This window comes from Orbicella faveolata, unplaced genomic scaffold, assembly GCF_042242905.1.
Source record: "Orbicella faveolata isolate gen_17 unplaced genomic scaffold, um_ofav_v1 contig_25, whole genome shotgun sequence".
NCBI classification, from domain to species: domain Eukaryota; kingdom Metazoa; phylum Cnidaria; class Anthozoa; order Scleractinia; family Merulinidae; genus Orbicella; species Orbicella faveolata.
Genome location: NW_028301553.1, coordinates 6,006,113 through 6,027,301, shown reverse-complemented (window position 1 = coordinate 6,027,301; position 21,189 = coordinate 6,006,113). Strand labels below are relative to the sequence as shown.

The following is a 21,189-nucleotide window of genomic DNA, read 5'->3' as shown; positions in this document are numbered from 1 at the left end:
GTTGCAATCTCTACTCACTGCAAAAACTAAAAAGATGTTTGCAGTGTTTTTCATTGAAAGTATTTTTGTCAAACCGTTTAATCGAAGGCCATTTCATTTCAATGAATAATTGCCTCACATACTATCAATGTAATCATTAAATTTTAATTCCTCTATTCAACAATCAAACATTTTATGAAAATATAAATATAGTCTTATTTCGTGCTTGAACTGAACTATCAAAACGATAAACTATTTGTTATAACATGTTCATCTACGTTGAAAACACGTCAAAGGATCAGGTCTCTGGACTAAAATTGGCCAAAAACGTGCCTACTCAAATGTTTATAATAAACTACCGTTCCTAACCTTCTAAAGGGCAGCATCAACAATCAAAGGCTTTCACTGACGATTTCGAATAATAATAAACAAGGATCACCTAAACTACCACCTGAAAAAGTCCTTTAAGCTACCCGACCGCTCAGAATTTATAGGAACGGAGCTAAAGGAAATTTCGACGGCAACGCCACTAATGCAATCTCGAGTTGCTTCTGAAGTCTTCGTTTCTTGCTGCACAAACTTGACAAACGAGCAACTTTCGAGAGTTCATTTTTGTCAGCTAGGCGTATGCAATTCTGGGGTCGTTCGCTTCCCAATCGCTGGTCAAGAGAGAACGACTCTGGGTGCGTGGTTATAACGATCGCAAAACAAAAGATTCAATGGCTCTGAACGTTGCGTTATAAATCTTTGCACATTTCTTAGCCGTCCTCTGCAAAACAACGCGAAAGGATCAAGTCCTGCGTATTTTGCAGAAATTAAACTGCGATGGGGCAGATTTGTCAGGTTTCTACTTGGAACTTCGTCGTTTCACGTTCTTGTTTTGCAGAGGACGGCAGAGAAATATGCAAAGATTTATAACGCACCTGCCAGGTATTGTTCTCCTCATTAAACCTTTTGTTTGGTGACGTTCTCGTTGCCGTCGTCGTGGTGGTTTGCTTAAGCTCCCAAATGACGTTCATTGATCGACGTTGCCTTGGCGTTGCTGTCGTCATTCCTTAACTTTCCCATTGCCTAACTTCCCTATTACACCACATACACAAGATAGACCTGGTAAAACTCTCAAAAGAGATTTCCAAGCACCCAATTTAGTATCTAAATCCACTTCAATGAGTCCTCATCCAAAGTATAGCCTAGAATTTCATTTTCAGCTGCTCATTTCTCACGCATCACCAAAATTAACTAGAGAGTTAAAACGATCATTGCTGAAGTAGCCTGCAGGCTCACGTTTATAAAACACACATGCGAGCGGCGGCTCTTCACCAGACTCCTCATCGTCGGATTGCTTCGCTCGCGGACTCGGTCTCCACCGCTCACGCGTGTGACTCAAAAGGTGAGCCTCGTCGCAGGCTATTGCTGAAATGTCTCCTGATTCTAAATATTGTCCTTGTCGTCACGCAACGCTACGCTCTTATGCAGCGTGACGTGCAACATAACGGCTTTGACTACTTGTAAACAGGTTTATAGCTATTGTCAGAGATCAAAACACAGGAATGTTGCTTCTCGGCGTTCTAAGCAAGTCGTCATCCAGCGTCAAGAGGCCCTACAAACAAGAAACATATTACGAACGTGTACTAAAAAGCAGAAGTGAGTGAAAACCAATCTGATTAGAAACAGCTCTGACACAAGCATTCGTCAGTCTTCACACGCTAAATTCATCTCCAACTAGAGAAATGCTAATCTCGTTCTGTGAACCCGCGCGTTTTCGATACGCCCGACGATTGCGCGCGCGAAAGCAGCAACCAATCAGACACTAGATTCAGACCGGAAAAACGTACTGCGCAACTTTCTGTGTACCCCTACTTGCGGGCTTAAGGAGTTCGGGCTGCGATGGTCGCTGCAATGGCGGACTGTAATAATTCCGCGAGTATGTCGTTCGGTTGATTTACCTATACTTGGGCAAACAAGAATTTTTTTCCGGCATTTCACTGTTAATAAAACAAAGAGGGTCTCTTGCTTATATAGTAAGTGGTGTGCTTATATGGATACCGAAAACTCCTCTGTCTTGATTCCCCAAGAAAACAACATATTACCAGCTTTCCATTAGTGACGAGAAAATGTTGCTATTGGGGCATGGACTTACCAGAAATGACAAGAATAAGGCACACGCTGACAGAAAGTGCCACACATCATGGGCGTCGTAAAATCCTAACAGAATGCAATCTTTGTTTCCTTCTCGTGACTGAGCTGGACTCTTCTGCAAGGGAGAAAACAACAAGAAAGCTTCCAGAATTGTACAAGAGTAACCAATGTACCTATTTATTACAGCAGAACATTTTCCCTACAATATTCCTTTTTCAGAGTGGTTGGTGATTTTGATTTATTACACGACCAAGTTTATTCAGAGGGCCAATAACTAAAATCAACCAATCAGACTGCTCCTTTTGCGGTCTAATATTCTCTAGGTATTGGACCGGGCACTGTCCCGAATGATCCCGCGCGATCACTCTTGAAGATTTTCAGTCTTTCTGAAAGAACTTGCCTTCGCATAAAGATTCCTTTTCTTTGTCTTCCAACTCTCTTCCTTTTTTTAAACATCAGTCGTGAGTATACACCTAGTCGGCTCTAAATCCGAGTTTGGGATGTTTTTTTCCAGTCGGTGATCGTCGCAGTTTTTCTGAACATTTTAGCCGTGCAATAAATCTCTTATTAACCAATCTTGCTTGGGACTGTCCTAGGAGAATAGCGAGCCTCGGTTTTTTTGTACGGACCTCGCTGCTATCGGTCCCTACTGTCAAGACCTCGGACCGATATTCTGTTAGACTGGTCACAGTCTCTCTATTGCCGCACGCGAAAGAAAACACGAGCGAAGCGAGCGCGAAGCACGCGGGGCTGGGGGGGCGAGGTTTGCGAACAAAGCGAGCATGAAGAGTAGAATACTGTCTCGGTCCCCACCCCTTACCCAGTCAAGTCTTCCGTTTTGCGCTGGTGTCCAGTTCTTTCGCGATCCCATCCGCGCGTTCAACGGTCGAATAAAAATACAAGAAAATAGAGGGCTGTGAGCAGTCTAATATGCTTCAATACAGTATGGCCCTCGCGCTTGGTTAATGTAGGAAATGTTATAACTCCACCATACGTATACCTGCCGTATGTCTCCGAGGATACTATAAGGTAACTTTACAAAACAAAATTTAAGGGCGTGACTGAATTTGACATTTAAGTCTCGTACTTTACCTGCCATGATGTGAGATTACTCAAGAAGAAAATAAGAGCAGCGATCCAACAAGCCAGGGTTAAACCAAGAAAAACCAAAGGAAACAACAGGATCCGCTCTTTGTTCCTCAACTGAAAGACAAAATTTTAACGTTGTGTTGCATTACATTGTCTGTATCAGAGTCAAGTGGCCCATCAGGCCGAAGCTTATCCCGGTTTCTGTAGCATGAAGCGACTGGGAGTATTTCTAACCCTCCCTAGATGGGACGTTAGTCCATCGCAGGGTTACCCCCAGCATTATGTTTGCCGACACCCATTTATACACCTGGGTGGAGAGAGGTACTGTGAGAGTGAAGTGTGTTGCCCAAGAACACAACACAATGTCCCTGGCCAGGGGCCCATTTCTCGAAGTTCCCGAAAAGTTTTCGCACCCGGGAAGCCATAGCAAAATCTCGAAGCTTATGATTACAGAGCTGTTTTATTCACGTATTCTTGGCATGAACAGAGGTTCTCTTCATACAAGAAGTTTCAGGCGTATACATTTATTTCTCCGTTTTTAGATAGAGATGAACTAAAAATGGCTTTACGGGCCCGAAAAGTTTCCGGGGCTTTCGAGAAACGGGCCCAGGTCTCGAACCCGGACTGGTCAATCCGGAGACGAGCACACTAACCATGAGACCAGCATTGTCTTCTTACCTGCCTGCTCTTATTTAAGGAAAGTAATATAACAGTAGCTTGTAAAGAGAACAATTCTTGATACCAATACCTTCATGATGACATAAAAGGCCAAATAGAGAAGTCCATTGACAATCAAGATTGCCAGTAGATATGTAGCGAAATCATTTGGAGTAGTGGCAACACCATATATAGCACTACAAGTGAAAGAAAGAACCCAGTTAAGGAATAACGTTTTATTTGTAGTGTCTCTGGATACTTTGCAGATCAGCGTTGTTTTGTACCGTGTCGTAACTGCCTAAGTTGCGTACATAACTGCGATAAACTGTTTTGTCTTGAAATCTTTATCTCGCACTTCAAATAAATGATGTTTCATATATCCACTTGCATATTACTCTCAACTCTTTAACCTTTGCGAGCTTTTTACACGGCATGCGATTACTATATTCTATATCTCAAGTTTCTACTTTTAGCTGTCAAAGTATATTTTGCGTGTAATCGAAGGAATAATAAAAAAAACACCCTCATTTCCCTTTTTTGGCTCGATTTCCGCCGGTCTCTCGAGTCCTGAACAGCAGCTGGTAATCAAGCCTATTCTGTTTTAAGTGATACCTTTTAGAGATCAAATAAAGTTCAAGCCACGCCCAGATTGGTCTCCTTTAGGGGTTTAATTCAAATTTTCCCACGAGCATCCGCGACCTTTTCATGAGGGAGTCCCCCCACCCCGGGTTCAGAGACCACTTTCAGCTAATTGCTACCTATAAGAGTGACACGTTCGAATTCTAGGTCAGTAATAAGACCTCCGTCTACCAAAATACAGTAGTGAGTTGATAACTGTAAAATATTGCTTACAAGACCCAGTTCACCGCATTGGCAATCACCAAAAGAAGCATTCGATCCTGTAAAACAAACGATATTACACTCAGTAACTTTGGTTATTACTCAAAACTTCCCTGACTTTTAGCTGACCAGAAAATTATCTTCTTTGACAACAAGACAGTCGTTATAGACAATACTTATTAGAGAGGTTAAGCATGACGTTTACGGCAAACGGCAAACGGCAAACGGCCAACGGCAAAAAATGAAACTTTTGCCCTCTCTCTTCAGCTGTGTGTACAGTAGAGTGAAATTACTTGTATTCGCAATGAATAGTGGGAGACGTTATCCCATTTTTGTGTGCTTTATTTACGGATTAGAAGAAAAGAACTCAAACTCAGAAGTTATCTTCGCCGTTTGCCGTCTGCCGTTAACGTCATGCTTAACCTCTCTAATTATCAAAATTTGCCGCGGCCTTAAAATAAAATTTCCTCAAAATTCCTTGACATAAGCAAGTTTTTCTTCTGTTCTGAGGAACTCTGCCACAAAGCAAGCTAGACTGCAAAACAACCGTTTTTTGCGTTTCGGTCAGCGCGAAGCGCCTAGCATAGTGATCCTCGCGCGCCAGGTGTGCGTTCCACTTTCTCACGCGGGGCATGTGAGGCAAAATAGATGACCGTATTTCTTAGCGTCTCTCTCCAGTCTCACTCACCATTTTGACACTCAGCTTCATTGCCTTCATTCGCTCGCTCGCAAATGTACGACTGTTTTGCAGTCTAAAAGGAACCCTGGTATCACAAACACTGAAATGAACCGAGTCTAACGAAGCGTACACACTTTTTCGTTAACATAATATCAATTCATCGATTGTCATATTCGTTCGTGTTTGGGAACAATTTCAATAACATGCTTTGCTTTGTAAAGGAAACAAGAATGAATCGTAGTTGTCATTTTACCTTGTATATCGGACAAGAACAGCAGTCATAGCGCAGCAGAACAAAAATCCTTGAAAACATTCCAGCATCTGAAAAAAAGGTTTTAAGAATGTTCAAGTAGCGAAGATCAAAATTTCTACAATTAATAATAAACATCCAGCGGGGTTGTAGCCAGATATGAAAAATATTGACTGCGGCAACGTCTGTGGTAAAATTCTCTTCCTACGTGTTTAGCAGTGTTTTACTTTCCTCCTTCAACACACACACAAACACACAAACAGCAAAAGCAAAAACCAAACAACAACAAAAAAAATGACTGGGGCAAGTGCGTCTTTTTTTCCTCACACCGGCTATGGCCCTGTCCAATGTATGCTATGTAGCTGTAGCCGTTAGCACGCCTTGCGGGCCTATGTTCCTTCCTGTATAGTTAGTGTCTTTAAAGGAGTTAAATATTAACTATGCAAGGATTTCGAGTTCATCACCAAGAGGGAGTTTGAAAAAGGTCAAAAAAAAAATTCAATTTGAACTTATATGTAACTTACCGAACTTGACCCTTCCCATGTAATAGATCTGAGAACTGAGGTACAAGCATCCAAAGATATGGATGATAGAAAATGTTGTCCAGAAAGCAAATGAACTGTACACCTTGAATGAAAGAAAACAAAGGAGATAATTTAACTGTCGTAACAGTAAAAGCAAGGTTTACTCGTAAAACTAAGCATGTTTTGATTACGAAACCTATCGAGCCAAACGTAGCAAGGATTCTGAGTGTTGTAGACCAATTCTCACAAATTTCACCTGATGTAAGCCTGCCTAGATTGAGGTATGTATCGTACAAAGCTGATGAAATGAATGAAAAAACTACAAGAAGAGGAAAAGCAACTTGTCTTCCCCAAGTACTGCTTTCCTCATTGTGTGAAAAGAACAAGCTACGCAAGTTAACCTGACATTGAAATCAGTTGTCTTTCTCGGCGAATCCGTTCCACAGCTATCCCAGTCCTCGACGGTGTCCAAGTAAATATTTTATTCTTTTATGAATGCAGACTAGCTGAATGTCACACCAAATTTGAAAAGAGCTACCTCACGGTTTGCGCGTCTTGAAAAGTTTAGCCTAAATTTTTCAAGTTCCTCGTTTGTAATCCTTGTTAATCTTCTCCATCCTTAACCATCCTTGTTAGTTCATGGTTTATTAATATTTCTTTCAGGTGTTTTTCTATTTAGTAAACTTCCATTTTCAGGTTTGCCTTAATTTAAACGTAATTTTGTGGCCAAGGCTAGCTAAAATGACACAAAATCCCATGACTGAGCTCCTTTAAGAGAAGTATTAGTCACTCACCACTCCTATCATGGCTAGGAAGATGATAACAGCAAATCCAGCATAAACAAGGTGAGCGTTGGCAGCAATGTCAGGATGACGAGTCTGATAAAGCTTCACTATACCCAAGCACGTGATAATGTACATGAACGACGTATCTGTGTGGAAAAACAACACAATCTTCGTCGTGCAGCTGGAATGCTCATTGCGCTTTTCAACACTGAATCGTGGACGGGCGTTCCAATAACTTATGGCAACGCTTTGAAAAACAATTGTGGCATGTTACGTTTTCAATTCCCATTCCATGTGTCTTGTTAAGACAGTTGCACGCCCATGTTAACTACACAGAAAACAATTTCGTTCTGAAATTTGGTCTTCTACTTTAATATTTTAGTGTTCCTGCAAGCCAATTTATTATTTCTAGTTTCCGTGGTGTTTTAGGACATCCAGCCTGATAAACCTTTGTTCCCGCGACATAAGTTGCGTGAACCATGTTACGTTGTTTGTGCGACGGCACCAATCGAAGGTTCAATTCAATACACCCTATTCATAAATGGCTGCCAATTTGAAATTCTTTTGTTTGTATTTAAATTAGCCCAACTAACCTCGTTTGAGAGCAATAATTGTTTTGAATTAACAATTCAAAAACGAGGTTAGTTGGCTAATTTGAGTACTTACAAAAGAATTTTTAATTGGCAACCATTTAAGAATAGGGTCTATTTAGAAGGCTGTCTCACGTAATGCTGTGTTTAACCCCAAAGGAAGGAAGAACAGCACATGGCGTTCCGCAGAAAATGGCAGCGCAATTGAACATTCTGCTCAGTAATTATTACTAAAAAAGTTTCCTTTTTTCAGAATTAGAGGCGGATAATCACTTACCAAACTGAAAATTAGAGTTGTTGGGACACACATGATAACAGCCTGACAAAACACCTTCCATTATCAAGGCAAGCCCTGCAACAAAACAACACAATCTTAGCAGCCATATATTATCAATCTGCTTCTTTGTCTCAGTCATTTCTGACTACTTTACTAACTAAGAATCACCTTAACAATTATTAAGAGCCGCTCGAACAGGAAACAATTATGACTGGGCTACAAAAATAATGTTGTTATCACAAGCGAGGGACAAACAAAACATCTGCCGGGGTCCCCGACGGGAATCGAACCCATGACCTCCCAGTTGTCGGTTGGGCACTCTATCCACTGAGCTACGAGGAAGGAGACTCTTGGAGAGCTAGGCCATTTACAAGGTTTGTATCTACATAGTTACATATTTACTCGGTTTATACGCGGACTGCTAGGATCAGCAATGTCGAAAGCGTTCTGTCTGTGTGTGATAAATAATGAAGGATGGTGAATAAATGAGAACGATGAAATGTTCATTAGGATTATTATCTAACCCTTACAGTCCTTGCCTGCGAACGCGGACGTATTTCCGTCTGTCAATTGGTTCTGCCTGTTCAACATGTATTACTTACCCATAGCATAAAATATAGCATGATGCTGAGGGATGCCATAGAACTGAAAAAAAAACAAACAAACAAACAAACCAAAAAGCATAACGCACCCTGCCGTAATCCTCAACTTAAACAAGAAGGACTTCAGCTATTCAGTGATACAACAAAAATCTTGTGCTCAAAATGTCAGACGGCACTGTTGAACTTTGCATATTTACCTTTTCCAGCTCGCTGTTATCAGCAATATCCAATTTGTGTTGTCTGTCACTGAAAAAAAGTTAAAAGTTAAATGCAGTTAAATGCAATTTAACGGAGTTAACAACAAAGAGCGCCAGTGTTGTCTGGAGTCAGCGGCGTTTCATACATGGGCATGCGCCAGATCCCATGTGCTCTTTGACTGAAGTGTGTTTAGCGTTACAGGCGCTAGCGTGTTATTTGCGTGGCAGTTCATGGGACCTCATCTTCAAGGCTTCCTCCCTCCCCCCCATTTCCCTCCCTCTTTTCCACTGTTCACACAGTGTGACGGGTGCCTGCTCTCCCTTCTGCGTGGGGGCTCATGGCTGGCTTGCCAGGATTTGCCAGCCATGGGAGCAGTCTCCATCTAGGAGCTGGCTGCCAATAGTGGAAGCTCCTGGATATCACAGGCACCCAGCCTCCATTTTGCGATGCAGTTGTTAAATAGTTATATCGGATTGGTATTTGCGCCCTTTAACCTTAAAAACCAACATTTTCTTGAGGTATCCCATGATAGTGTTGACTGTCAGTAGAATTTCCAAAAAAAAGAAAAAAAAACAAAAAAACACCGCTATAATTTATCCCAGAGAAGTTGTATGCTTTATCGCTCTTTCGGCCTAATTACTTAAACAAATAAAGAAGCCTAAACCGTGTATTAATCACCACGGGCATTTGAAAACACGAGGGAAATGTAGAAAACAGGATCTGCAGGCGAGTGTTTCCTACATTTCTCGAGTGTTCTCAAATGTCCGGGGTGTTTTATCACAGTGTAATATACGGCTTAGGCTTCTTCATTTGCTTTATGATATAGAGGTAATGTGGCGAAAAACAATAAAACACGCTTTTTCTATGTTTTATACTCTGACAAAACATGGGTTTTTGACCAATCAGAGCGCACGCAGGGTCCTATCTATATTCAGTATAAAGTTAAAAAACCCTTTACATAAAATCCTGGTTGATGGTAGGTGCACGGATATTTGGATCTCGTGTGCAGATATTACAAATCACAAAGCGATAATTCTTCTGATATCTTACCGTCTCATCACAAGCAGAAAGAACAGGAAACCCAGCATCACGTATCCAATGTTACTAAACACATTATTAAAAGCACTGCAACACAAACAACACAGGCTTACAACGGATCACTTGTATGCAATTTCTGACTCTGCTTTTCAGTGTTAAATCAAGGCACGCACCCTTGTCACTGTAACCTGGTGTGAAAGAGCAAGAAGACTCTCACAAATGTGGAACACCTTGCTCTAACTCGCTCCTAAAAGCAGGTTAGAGCAAGGCGAGCGACGCAAAAAGTAGTTGGTTTTGCATCAACTATGCTGCACGATTGGCTTAGAAAACTCATGGCACTTTTCGATCCAATCAGAAGTAAAACCAAAACCAATTATGACACCCTCGCACTCATTTTCCCGCGCTTTGCGTCGGCTAATTGTAATTACTTCGAGCTTTGATTGGTTCACTGGATTGTCTGTGTTCTTTGTGATTGGCCGGAGGGATTACTTTGGTTTTGGTTTAGCGACACTCAGTTGAAAACTGCTCTATTAATCCAACAACTATAAGCAGGTCACCCCCCATTGAATACATGCTAGGGCACCTTTGAGTATTGTGTGTTGTTATAGACTACATTCTCAAAGTCACTAATAATTTTTCAAGTTTAAACAAAGAAAATCATGACTGCGACGGTGATTGGATATCTGATTTTAATAAGTATAAATTTTTCCGACTGTTATTTCTCCGCTTTCTCCTTAGTTTTAATTTCAAATGACAAGATAAATCAAACACGACAAATCGCGCTTCACCACATTTCTAAACATCTTGAAGTTCGTCAAAAATACTCTGCTGCACGTTGTATTTTCAACTCTTTCCTCGGTGTTTGGAGATGAGGTGAAACACGGTCTCTCGTGTTTGATATATTACGCCAAACCCTCTAAGAAAATACAGAAGGACACTGCAGGAACCACAAAAGGTCTCCATATCAACAGCATGCCTAATTACACCAATGACTTTTTAGCATCAAGGGACCACAATCTAGAATCTAGTGTGAAAACAATGGAACTTGTTGTTTTAATACTTTACCTTAGCACCCCTAAGGGATGAGCACAAAAGAAGTTGTAATAACAAATGTCTTCATCTCCACTGAAATTAAGAACCTGTAATTTAAAGTAGATTCATATATGAATTAGTTAGAATTATATCACCAAACAATGCTTTACTTTTGGGATAGCCTGTTCCAGGCTCTTGGTCAGTGGGGATGATTGAAAAACTAATAGGTAATGATGATATCGAAGTCCGCATAATTTATCTGAGAAAGATATACCAGACCTTTTGATAAGTGATGACAAGTTGAACAACAGGGAGAGCGTAAAACACAGCTATCATCATCAGATTCCTAGAAGCAACGAAACAGTTAATATTGGCTTCTGTTTAATTATCTTCTCCAAGACCTGACACTTACTAAATGATTTGGAAGTCTCAGGGGCTCAAACTTAAACATTACAGCCTAAAGGGAGGTACTGACAAAGCAAAGCAAAAGAACCTAAAAGAGAACAGTAGTAATAAAAGTACTTGTATACTAGCAACGATCAGACTGGATAGGAATTCTGGAAGCAAAAAGAAAACACTAAAAAACAGATGGAGAAAGAGTACAGGCCGTGGTCCACATCACAACAGGGGTAAAGCTCTGATCTACATGTAGCTGAAAACACAAACACTGCTTGCTAATTATCCTTATGATAAGAAATTTAAAAATTTTTTCCTGACCAGTGATAGAGCCTGTATTTCTTCTTTAGGTATTTCTTCTCTTTCTTTGCCAGGTCTGTTAGCACCAGGCTTGTCTGTGGAAACCAAAATTCAAAATCAAGGATTCAACTCTCTACACACCCTCCTATCCCTACATTGTTTCACAAGACAAACAACGTACTCCTCTCACATTTTAGAAACTGGGTCAAGAGAGTACACTCTTGATCTGATCAACCGAAAGCCTTGTTTCTACTGAACTCTTCTGTAGAAACACAGACAACTTTACTATGAGCTGCACTTGACCTTTTCCACTGTTAGAGGGACACTTTGTGGATGTCCTATGTGAAGGTGATGTATAACTTCGAAAGTTACTTTTGCATGTTTCTCTAAAATTTTCATTGATAACATGAACGTCTTTGCAGTGTGTTACTAATCTGCACAACGCTAATATCTTGTTTCACAATGTTCTGAAGATGAAAAGAAGCTGGTTATTGAATACTAACCCTTAACCTGTAAATATCTTTCTCAAGCTCAATGTCATGTAACATGTCATAATGTTTCTCAAATTCCCTTGAGGAAGGTTCTCTTGATCCATCAGTAGCCAAGTGGTCGTGCTCAGAATGCTCCACACTGTCATTATCTAACAGTTCTTCAACTGACAAAAGAGAAAAAACTAATGAACAATGTACATGACAAGTGACAAGCAAGAGTGATGTAAACACAAAGTTGTTTACCACAACTTCTGTAACTACCCCCGAGCCCCTCCTTTCTTTTAAAAGGAAGATAAAATCGATCAAGACCTGTGTCAGAGACATCAGTTTCCAAAAGGAATGTTCTGTAAATTATAATAAGAACCCTGAATTTTGGTATTTTTAAATTATTTGATTACCCTTTTTATCGTTATTGTATATATTATTTTAGCTTTATGACAACTGTATTGTAAATTTCTGTTTCTCTTATTTAGACTTAGTAGTAGTAGGTCCACATCAGCGCTACAGTTGCTTATTTTAACCCTACTTATCAAATAAATGTATGTATGTATGTAATTGTGATTGAATTTTCCCAAAAATTACAAGTTCTAAACTGGGCAGAAAATGCAGGTAGTATTGAAGACCACTCAATCTGAGCTAAAACTGAAGATTTTAAACAAAAAGAACGTAACATTTGACATGAAGGGCATTTGCTCCCAGACTCGACTTGCTGTGAAATTGATGCATCCAAAAGATGATGCTCTAATAAGACTAGTATCTTGATGAAAATCATTTTAAAAATAACTTACATGTAAATACATGGTTAACCAATCTTGCAAACTAAACTGTTACAGCAGTGTTCAGCAAACAACAAATCTATTTCTGAGGTTGTGGTGAATTTAACATGATGGACAGCAAGATCAGTACCTTGAGGTGTAGATCCATAATGGTCTCTAGATCTTCTTGAGGAGGATGTCCTCAGAGGCCTATTTATTGACAACCCATCTAAAGCAAACAGCAAACATTGCCATGAAGAAGCAGAGATAAACTTACTAGATGAAACTTGTTACTGAATATGCCATCTACTTCATGAATGAAAACACTTATACCCTGTGTGCAATTTTCCCAGAAACTTATTTGATGTCATAATAAGATTACCAACAATTCTGGTTCCATCAAACATCACCTACTATTCAATACTATTCAATTCATCTGCAGTTAGAATTTAGAAGTTGTTGTCAGGAAGAATCATGCCAAAACTGGCCGACTGGCCTGAGCTATTTCCTCAAGATATTTGTCCATGTTGCAGAGGAAAGTGTTTTCAAATTCCTTCTCTTCTAACCAATTTACTGAGGCACCTAACCTGGTTAGGAGGCAACTTATTTTTGGCCATTTTCTCACCTGTTGGAAAGGAACTAAACCAAACCTAACCTGGCTAGAAGTCTCAGTGGAAGTTTGTGATTAATCAAGTATAGCAAAGAATTGGGTCCACAGAAGCATTAATTATCAAGGTCTGTAGTAAACTTCACTTTGACAATTCTTAAAGCACTGTTATTGTTGTTTATTACTGTAGTTCAGTAGTGGTGATGGTGACTGGTGTAATTGTAAAACTAAAAGTAAACAGCACTGCAAGCACTAATTACCTTGAATATCAGTGTCCTTTGGCATCAAAATAGATCTAAAACTTCTTTCCCTGCCTCCCTTTTGCCTAAAAATATGTTAGACAGTTAGAAATATTTAACATTTATACTTCTTTTGCAATGAATAGTTATAAATTAAATTAGTTTCATTGAAAGTAGATGCTGTAATCTTATTCATTTCCTCAGAACTATGATAGTATTAAAATGTTAGAAAACAGATGAAGAACTGGCACTTTTCAAATGGAATTTGCAAAGTGCTTGAGTGGCACTTAAAATGTACTATTTGTTAAAATGTGCATTAAAAAAAATAAAAAAAATAAAAAAGTACTTATTATGAGCCTTAGTAAATTGTAGCAACAGGACTGTCGTCTAGTGAAATTATAAATTGACGCTTACAAGTACTTAATCAGCAACTTTTACTTACTTCTTGATTTATTTTAATTACTTGTTGACTTGTTGGAAAAAATATCCCTTCCCATCCCCACTCAGGTTTTACTGTGAATAATTTGAACGTTGTACGTACAAACAGGTACTGATTTTTAAATAACTAAAGTAAGAAAAAGATTTTTACATAGGATTAAAATGAAATTTCTTGATTCTATATTTTGTTGGTCTTGTGGGTTCTATCACACAAACAGAGAGCCTACATAAAATCCTGACCAGTTATCAAGAAAATGGGAAATAGCTAAATAAATTGAAAATAGTACATGTAAGTTAATGGGCAAGTGTACATTTTCTTGTTGCAGGAAATCCTAGTGATCAGACTTGATTGAGAATCACTGTTTATCAATCTGAACATCCTTGAAAAGAGATCCACTCTCTGGTTAACGTGCTGCTCCATAGTAAAACACATACCAGGATTCCCGTGGTTAATGTAATTAACCATAGTTATCCTAATATATGTTTTAGTACAGGCATGTGACAAATTCAAAACAGAACATTTTCTCTGTTCCTAGAGCAGCATTTCATACAGCTGCCTTCCCTTTTTTTTTTAACACACTTCCACTTGTGGTTTTGGTTCACTCAAGATAGCACACAACTTTGCTCTTCATTTAATACAAATAAATTAATATAGTCAAATGTTACATTGTATAGTTCCAGAAAATATCCATATCTCCACCACAGAACCTTGGGATTTTTTCTAAGAACCCCACCCCCCTCTCTGGAAATTCCAATTAAGCTTCATACATTTATTTAATTTTTTTGGTCTTATAGAGCCCCCCCCACCCCCCACCCCCCTCCTCCTCCCAACCCCTAAGAAAATTCTAATCTCCTCTGTGGGGGTAGTATGGATATTTTCTGAAAATGCACCTTTTAATTAAATTAATCTTCATATTACAACACTAACCTACACCAGGTGGCCAGGAGGACACCAAATGCAATGACATAAAATGATGCAAAGAAAGCTATTGGAACAACTATGGCCTTCACATAATCCTTTGCTGTGAACAGGAGAATATGACTCAAGATTATTCCACTGATACAACACAAGTGTATGTCACCATTGTGTATGAGGTATTGTGTGGTTCAACCAAGAGATATCTTTGCCCAGTCCAAAGAGGGTCTTTGTAAATTCTGGGGTGAGGAGGGGATTTAAAAGCTAAGGTTAAATTCTAGGTGTGCGGCTATGTGGGGGAGGCGGCATATTCTCCAGAACACAAATTGGAGCCTTATGCTAAAAGAGTGTTGGACTCTGGACAGAGTGATCTCCACTGATGGCTGTCCAGGGTCATTTTGTTGTGTTCTTGCATAAGGCACTTTACCCTCACAGTACCTACAGGTCTTTGTCCAGGAATATATTAATTTTGTCTTATTGTATTTTTTCATGTTCTTGTAATTAGTGTAGGTCACTGTTCCTGAAAGCCTCACTGGGGAGGCAAAAATAAAGTATGTACATGTACATGTCTGTATGTATAAGTCACGGCAACTGGATGCTGGCAAACTGGAAAGCGGGGAAGAAGTAATACCACTAGTAACTGCATGATAGATATCATTATTATTTTAAAGAACCAGCATCGATTCCTCTAGTGCCAATCCTGTGAGCTGGGACTATGTTCCTTGTTTAACTAGAGTACAGCTGATTGATGAACATCAAAGCAGCAATGACCACAAGAAATGCCTTAGACCAGCCTTAAAACACTTATGGCATAAAAGAACACAAGAACAGCTTTGTGAAGGTTCTGTAATTCCATAGTTCTGAAAAGTCCTGTATACAACAACTGTGTTCACTATCTCACGTCAGCACTGGGTAACCAAGCCCCTATCTCACAATATCCTTACAACACTCACAAGATGTTCACTATAATCCTCTGGCAAATTCTCTTATCACAAAGAACTGTGATCATCAGCTGAAAAGTCAAACTAGAATATACTTTACAAGTAGGTGAAAGTAAGTGAAGATCAACTTACAGGATAATGTGCGCTCCACAGTTATTTTGATGGTCTTCTGTCTTTGCGATAATGGACCTGAAAAGTTATGAAGTTTCAACTGTATACCAACTGCTTTATCCACTAGGTTCCAATAATTCATAGTGTCCTAAAACTAACTTAAAGCCAAATTGTTCATCAAATGAATTAAAACTATCATTAAACAAATAATAATGCCAATATAAAAAATAGGTCTGCAATGCGTACTTGTGGGCTTATGGCTAGTTTTATTGAATCATTGGGTTGAAGTATTGCGGTCTTACAAGTAGGCAATTACTCGAAAGATAAAATTACAATGCATGAGGTTCATGCTAGGAACGTACTTGAGCCTGAGCACTGTTTTAACGACCCAGTACTTCCGTACAAACCAATTTATTTGGGCAATCAATTATTGATTGTCCAGTGGCATGCCTTATCTTGTAGTTAATTCTAACCTGCATAATAAGAGTCTCGAGAGCCAGCTTTCTTCTCTGTGTGTGGCTCTGCAAACCGTTCTCCAGAGACACATTCTTCATCAGATGACTTGACGATTAAAACAACATAGAACTCACTTTGATCAAATCTGGAATGCTGATAATTAAACAGAACAGAATTATCAGAATTTCTCTATCCTCCTGAAAACCACCAGTGAGGGTTATAAAGAGGCTGTGTGGCCAGAATCATTATCACAAGATTTGAAATTTGGTGTTTAGCCTACAAAGTAGCATTTGTCATTGGGGGAAAGTCAAATATCAAACCCAACAATGGGAAGAAACAGATCAGATAGATTTCACAGCTCTAGCAAGAAATGTATTGTTCCAGGAAATATTCTCACCCCAAGCATATGTGTATTTAAAAGAGGGGAATGGTTATGAAGCTAAGCAAACATCAAAGGAGCAAACAAAGATGCCAAGATTGATGTTGGAAGGTCTGTGACTGTGCAAAAGCTTATGTTCCGTGCTCGTACACTACAGTATGCAAGGATTACATGTACTAATTAAAAAAGTCATGTCTGTTGGTTAGTTCCCTAGTCAGAAGTAAACAAAGTGTTTTGTGCACGGTTACGGCCAAACATGTGAACAAAATCATACAACAAAGTACTTTGTCAAGTTTCATCACCATTTCCAGACTAGTAACTATGCCCTAAGGAAGGTCATTGAAAAATCCAAGAGAAGGGCAGGTTCAAATGCCAAGTTAAATTACAATAGTTATAAAATTATCCATTTGAGCACTGTGGATATTTTCTGGAATCAATATAGCACTGTAGAAATGATGGATACAATGTAAAACAAGTTAGATTGTTTAATTTATGGTTTAATTAATAAAAAGACTACCTCCATAGTGATGGCAGCTTTTGTTGTCATAGTCTGAAAGTGGCCTGTGAATTCCACGTTCCTTGCCAAGTCGTACACAGGACACTAATGGGTAAAGTTACTGTGTCATACGCTTTTACAAGTATTTAATTTTTACAAAAATTGGATGGACTATATGTTAAGCAGAGTATATAATGATGGGGAGTCCAAGAAAGGAGTATTTATTTCAGTCTTAATTAAATAAAGATGTAACTACACTGTGAACATACACATGCATAGACTCAGCACCAATGAAAAGATCATTGTGTTGCTTCATTGAAAGCTTTTAAGAATTATTTTGCGAGGACACCCCTCACCTGTAACAGAACGTAGTAGTCAATAATAAACCTCTAAACATAATGATCAAAACCCATAAATAACCACAATGTACCTGTGTTCCTTGAATTGACAGAATGGCACACAATTTAACATCCTTTGACTCAGCCCTGACGAGAACAGTGTCAACATTATCCGGGTACCTCCACAAGAAGTACTGTGGTAAAATAAAACACAAAAGAGGTGCTTAGTTAGAGAAAAAAAATGATAACATCACTGTTCAAAATGATATTAATACCCACCCCAAGGATGGTCATTGGAAATTCAAAGGGGGAAGGGGACATCAAAAAAGCCAAAGTTGTTAAAGAAGTATGAACCAAAATGGAACATTTCCAGATAGCTCTGCTAGAGCGGGCTCCGTTCCTGAACAGCGGCTGGTAGTCGGGTCTATTCCATTTTAAATGGCATCTTTTAGGAGTCAAATAAAGCTTGAGCCTTGCCCAGATTGGTCTCCTTTTGGGGTTTAATTCATATTTTCCAATGCGCATCCCTGACCTTTTCATACAGGAGTTCTCCCATTGGAGTAAAACTGAGTAATCAAAATGCTTAATCTGTAAACCCACTGTCTGACTAGATTCCATCATTTAACTCTCATAAGATGTAAGAAGTATTATTAAGTAACATATTCTCACCTTGGGTTGTGCTGGATCTACTGTGACTGTTAATGGATCACTTAACCTGTTCAATTCCCAAATACAAACAAGATTCAGAAGTGTAGTCTTGACTTTGTTACAGTACGTATCTGAATAAAGACTTTGATTTCAATTGTTTGCATTTAAGTGGCACAATTGCTTGATCAGGAGTAATATAAGAACATGTTTTATTCCTCACTAATCATCTTACTCATAAAATATTTCATCATTTCCTGTTCAGTAATCTCTTATCACCAGTATAAACTTTGGATTTCTTGTATTAGACAATTAAAGTTGACTTAACGTTACTTTAGTCTACTTGACTTTGATGAAACTTCCCCAAATTATCATGTTCTCCCAGTCAACAACCAGAGTAAAGCAGTATTACTAATTAAAACACTTACGACAACAGAAAGTTTTCAGCAAATTCTGCTTTCAAGGTGTAATTAACAAGCTTTGGCGAAGCTGTTGATACATCAATGGAGAAAGATTCATTTGTTTCTAATCCAGCTAATGGAATGAAACCATGAAGAAATGGACAAAGAGTTCGACTGGCCAGGTGGTAATTAAACCTATAAAGCAAACCGAAACTTCATTAGAACATCTATATATTTTCTAGCTTACTAAATGATGATTAGATGTTTTCAAACACAAATAAATAGTTTAATAGTTGATCCCTGGCATTGTGGAAGGTACAGTTACTGTAGAATAATGGTTAGCTAGTATGGAGTGTTTTTTTTCTGGGCATGTTTGTCACAAAATGGTAAAATGACAAAATGGCACTATAGTTTGCCTACATAAAGGACTATTGAGGTTAGAATATTAGGAAAGATACTTCAAGTAAGCAAAATGCTAGTTCCTGATCAAAAACCTGGCCTTCAGATGTCCATATTTACGTCAGCTGGACACAATATGATGCCATACTAAAAGACCGTAACAGAAATCTGTTAAACTTTTCATTGCTAACTTTTCCATTGTTTCATGTAACTTTGTGTAGGGGTAGCTGGGGGTGTATATGAACTCCCTTGCAGGGTAAGGAATTGCCTCTTTCCCACTCCCCAGAGATTTCTTAGGTACCTACATGTATTGTGTTTTGGTCCTTTGCATATTCTAGGGGTAGAGGAATTTTTTTTTTTTTTTTTTTGGAACACAACACTGAAAATAAAGATGGCGTCGTGTGTCGTGGTAAAATCTTCTAGATGGCAATTCCTGTACATTAGAACCAAAACACACCTTAAAAGAGATTGAAATGGTAAGGAATAAGCATCAAGAAGACTTGACCAACGGTTAAGAGGGTGTTGTGATAATGACTTAGAAGCAATGATATCATCCTTTGGATTGCAAGAAGGTCTGAATCAAAGGTCTTCCTGAATACACAAGCTTATAAACCAAAACCACATCTGGACAAGTTTAAAATGGACTTTCTCGTCTACTGTTAGACATATCTCTAGTTCAAACAAATGTATCGCTTATTAAATTGGCATTCTCTTCTAGAGGAATTGCTTTTAGTGTTATCTATATAAACTTTTCAGCTGACTTTTGCGCTCTCAACAGATCGTCAACAACAATCATTTGGATAGCATAAAAATACTTTTGAAGAACACTTAAATCCAAGTCACTATTTTTGATGAACACCATCTTTATGGCGTTCGCCTATGATTTACAATTAAGTGAAGCTTGCTGACTTTGCACATTTCGTTCAAAACCACCCGTTATCTTTTTCCAGCTGATTGACTGTGAAATAGAAAAGGTATTGGTTTGAATTTTACTTACCTTTCATCTGGTATAGACCAGGAAATTACCCCTCTCTGTAAGCGAGCAACAAATAACAAAGGAAACTGTTCAGTTGCTGTTTCACTTTTGACTGTTACTCGAACTGCATGAGGCTGAGAAGAAAAAATACACATTTCTGATATTGATTAAAAATTTAATAACTGACCATCCATAAGGGGACAAAGGAATGAATGCTTCTAGAATATTTCCCTCACTAATAAATAATAATATCAGCTTGGTATAAGATGCCCGCCACGTTGGGGTGGCGTTTAATAGCATTCCTTGGCATGCCAGGCATGTGGCATGGAACTTAAAAAGCCTCAACGTATCTTTGGTATGAAATGCCATTAAAAAAAGGAAATTTACAAACCTGTCAAAAATTATAATGGTTGTCATGGAAAAATCAATTTCCATGAGCAGCGACATTTCATACCAAATTGTTTCTGATGAATTTCACATAAAGTGCTATGGCTTTTGCTTTAAAATAATAAGCTTAAGCTTGAGCTTTATATCTGAAGCTTGAAAAAAGTTGTGAACCTACGTACCCATAGGATACAAAAAGGATTAATTAAGAAGTCAACTGAATTCAGCTCATTACTTAATGAGGGAAGAATACGACAGTAAGCTTGGTATAATCAGTTTACCTTTGTCTTGTGTATCCAGGCATATTTATATAGCCAGACCTCTTCCCTGTTTCGGGATGCATTTCCACTCGTCAGGTTTCCGATGGAGGCGTTTTTGTACTCCAGAGTATTCGGTGGACCAGCACCGAATCGAGTCCCAGAAACACGCAAAAGCCACACAGAAAGGCAGCTAATACAAAGGAGACTCCAGTATATTTCCATGGTAAGGATAATGACATCCGTCTATGTGAAAACCAGACGATACCTGGCACTGGACTTCACGGCCGACATCTTGTTTTCCCAGAATAAGCGTCACTTCCGGTAAAGATCGGAAAGCATGATGGGTACCGAGTAAGATCCGGAAGTGGAAATGGCCTTAGCTTTGGACTGATAACCAGGGGATGAGTGGAGGGATAGAGGGGTCGAGAAGGGGGAATCTTCCCTCACTTTGGCCCTACAATTTTGCACTCTCTCACCTTAGACAGTATCAGTTTATATTCTCACTCTATTGTCGCCGTCTCCTGTTCACGACCACGGCAGTAGGCCGCAGTACTCCACTCGCTCCTTAGGTTTTCTGGGAGC

General features: G+C 39.0%; 1 protein-coding gene across 1 annotated transcript; it reads right to left on the bottom strand.

The window, feature by feature from the left end:
* Positions 1 to 124: 124 nt before the first annotated feature.
* LOC110065760 (SID1 transmembrane family member 1-like) lies at positions 125 to 20,932 on the bottom strand. The gene is made up of 27 exons (XM_089294762.1): positions 20,629 to 20,932; positions 19,985 to 20,097; positions 18,616 to 18,783; positions 18,212 to 18,257; positions 17,635 to 17,736; positions 17,226 to 17,309; positions 16,347 to 16,482; positions 15,895 to 15,951; positions 14,834 to 14,927; positions 13,489 to 13,553; positions 12,773 to 12,850; positions 11,879 to 12,030; positions 11,397 to 11,470; positions 10,959 to 11,025; positions 10,713 to 10,786; positions 9,660 to 9,734; positions 8,609 to 8,657; positions 8,412 to 8,454; positions 7,810 to 7,884; positions 6,952 to 7,088; positions 6,158 to 6,260; positions 5,637 to 5,704; positions 4,717 to 4,763; positions 3,956 to 4,061; positions 3,211 to 3,321; positions 2,120 to 2,233; positions 125 to 1,579 (listed from the first exon to the last, which is right to left on the bottom strand). Exons 1-27 carry the CDS (start codon positions 20,827 to 20,829, stop codon positions 1,517 to 1,519), a joined length of 2,502 nt encoding a protein of 833 aa, XP_089150888.1. The 5' UTR covers positions 20,830 to 20,932; the 3' UTR covers positions 125 to 1,516.
* Positions 20,933 to 21,189: the final 257 nt, after the last annotated feature.

Bases quoted from the DNA above. Each gene is read 5' to 3' on its own strand.
- LOC110065760 (XM_089294762.1), bottom strand. From the start codon at position 20,829: ATGGAAATATACTGGAGTCTCCTTTGTATTAGCTGCCTTTCTGTGTGG. The intron at 12,851-13,488 runs GTAATTAGTGCT...TGTTTGCTTTAG, and splicing joins AAAGGACACTGATATTCAAG to ATGGGTTGTCAATAAATAGG. The intron at 8,455-8,608 runs GTAAATATGCAA...TTTTTTTTTCAG, and splicing joins ATAACAGCGAGCTGGAAAAG to TTCTATGGCATCCCTCAGCA.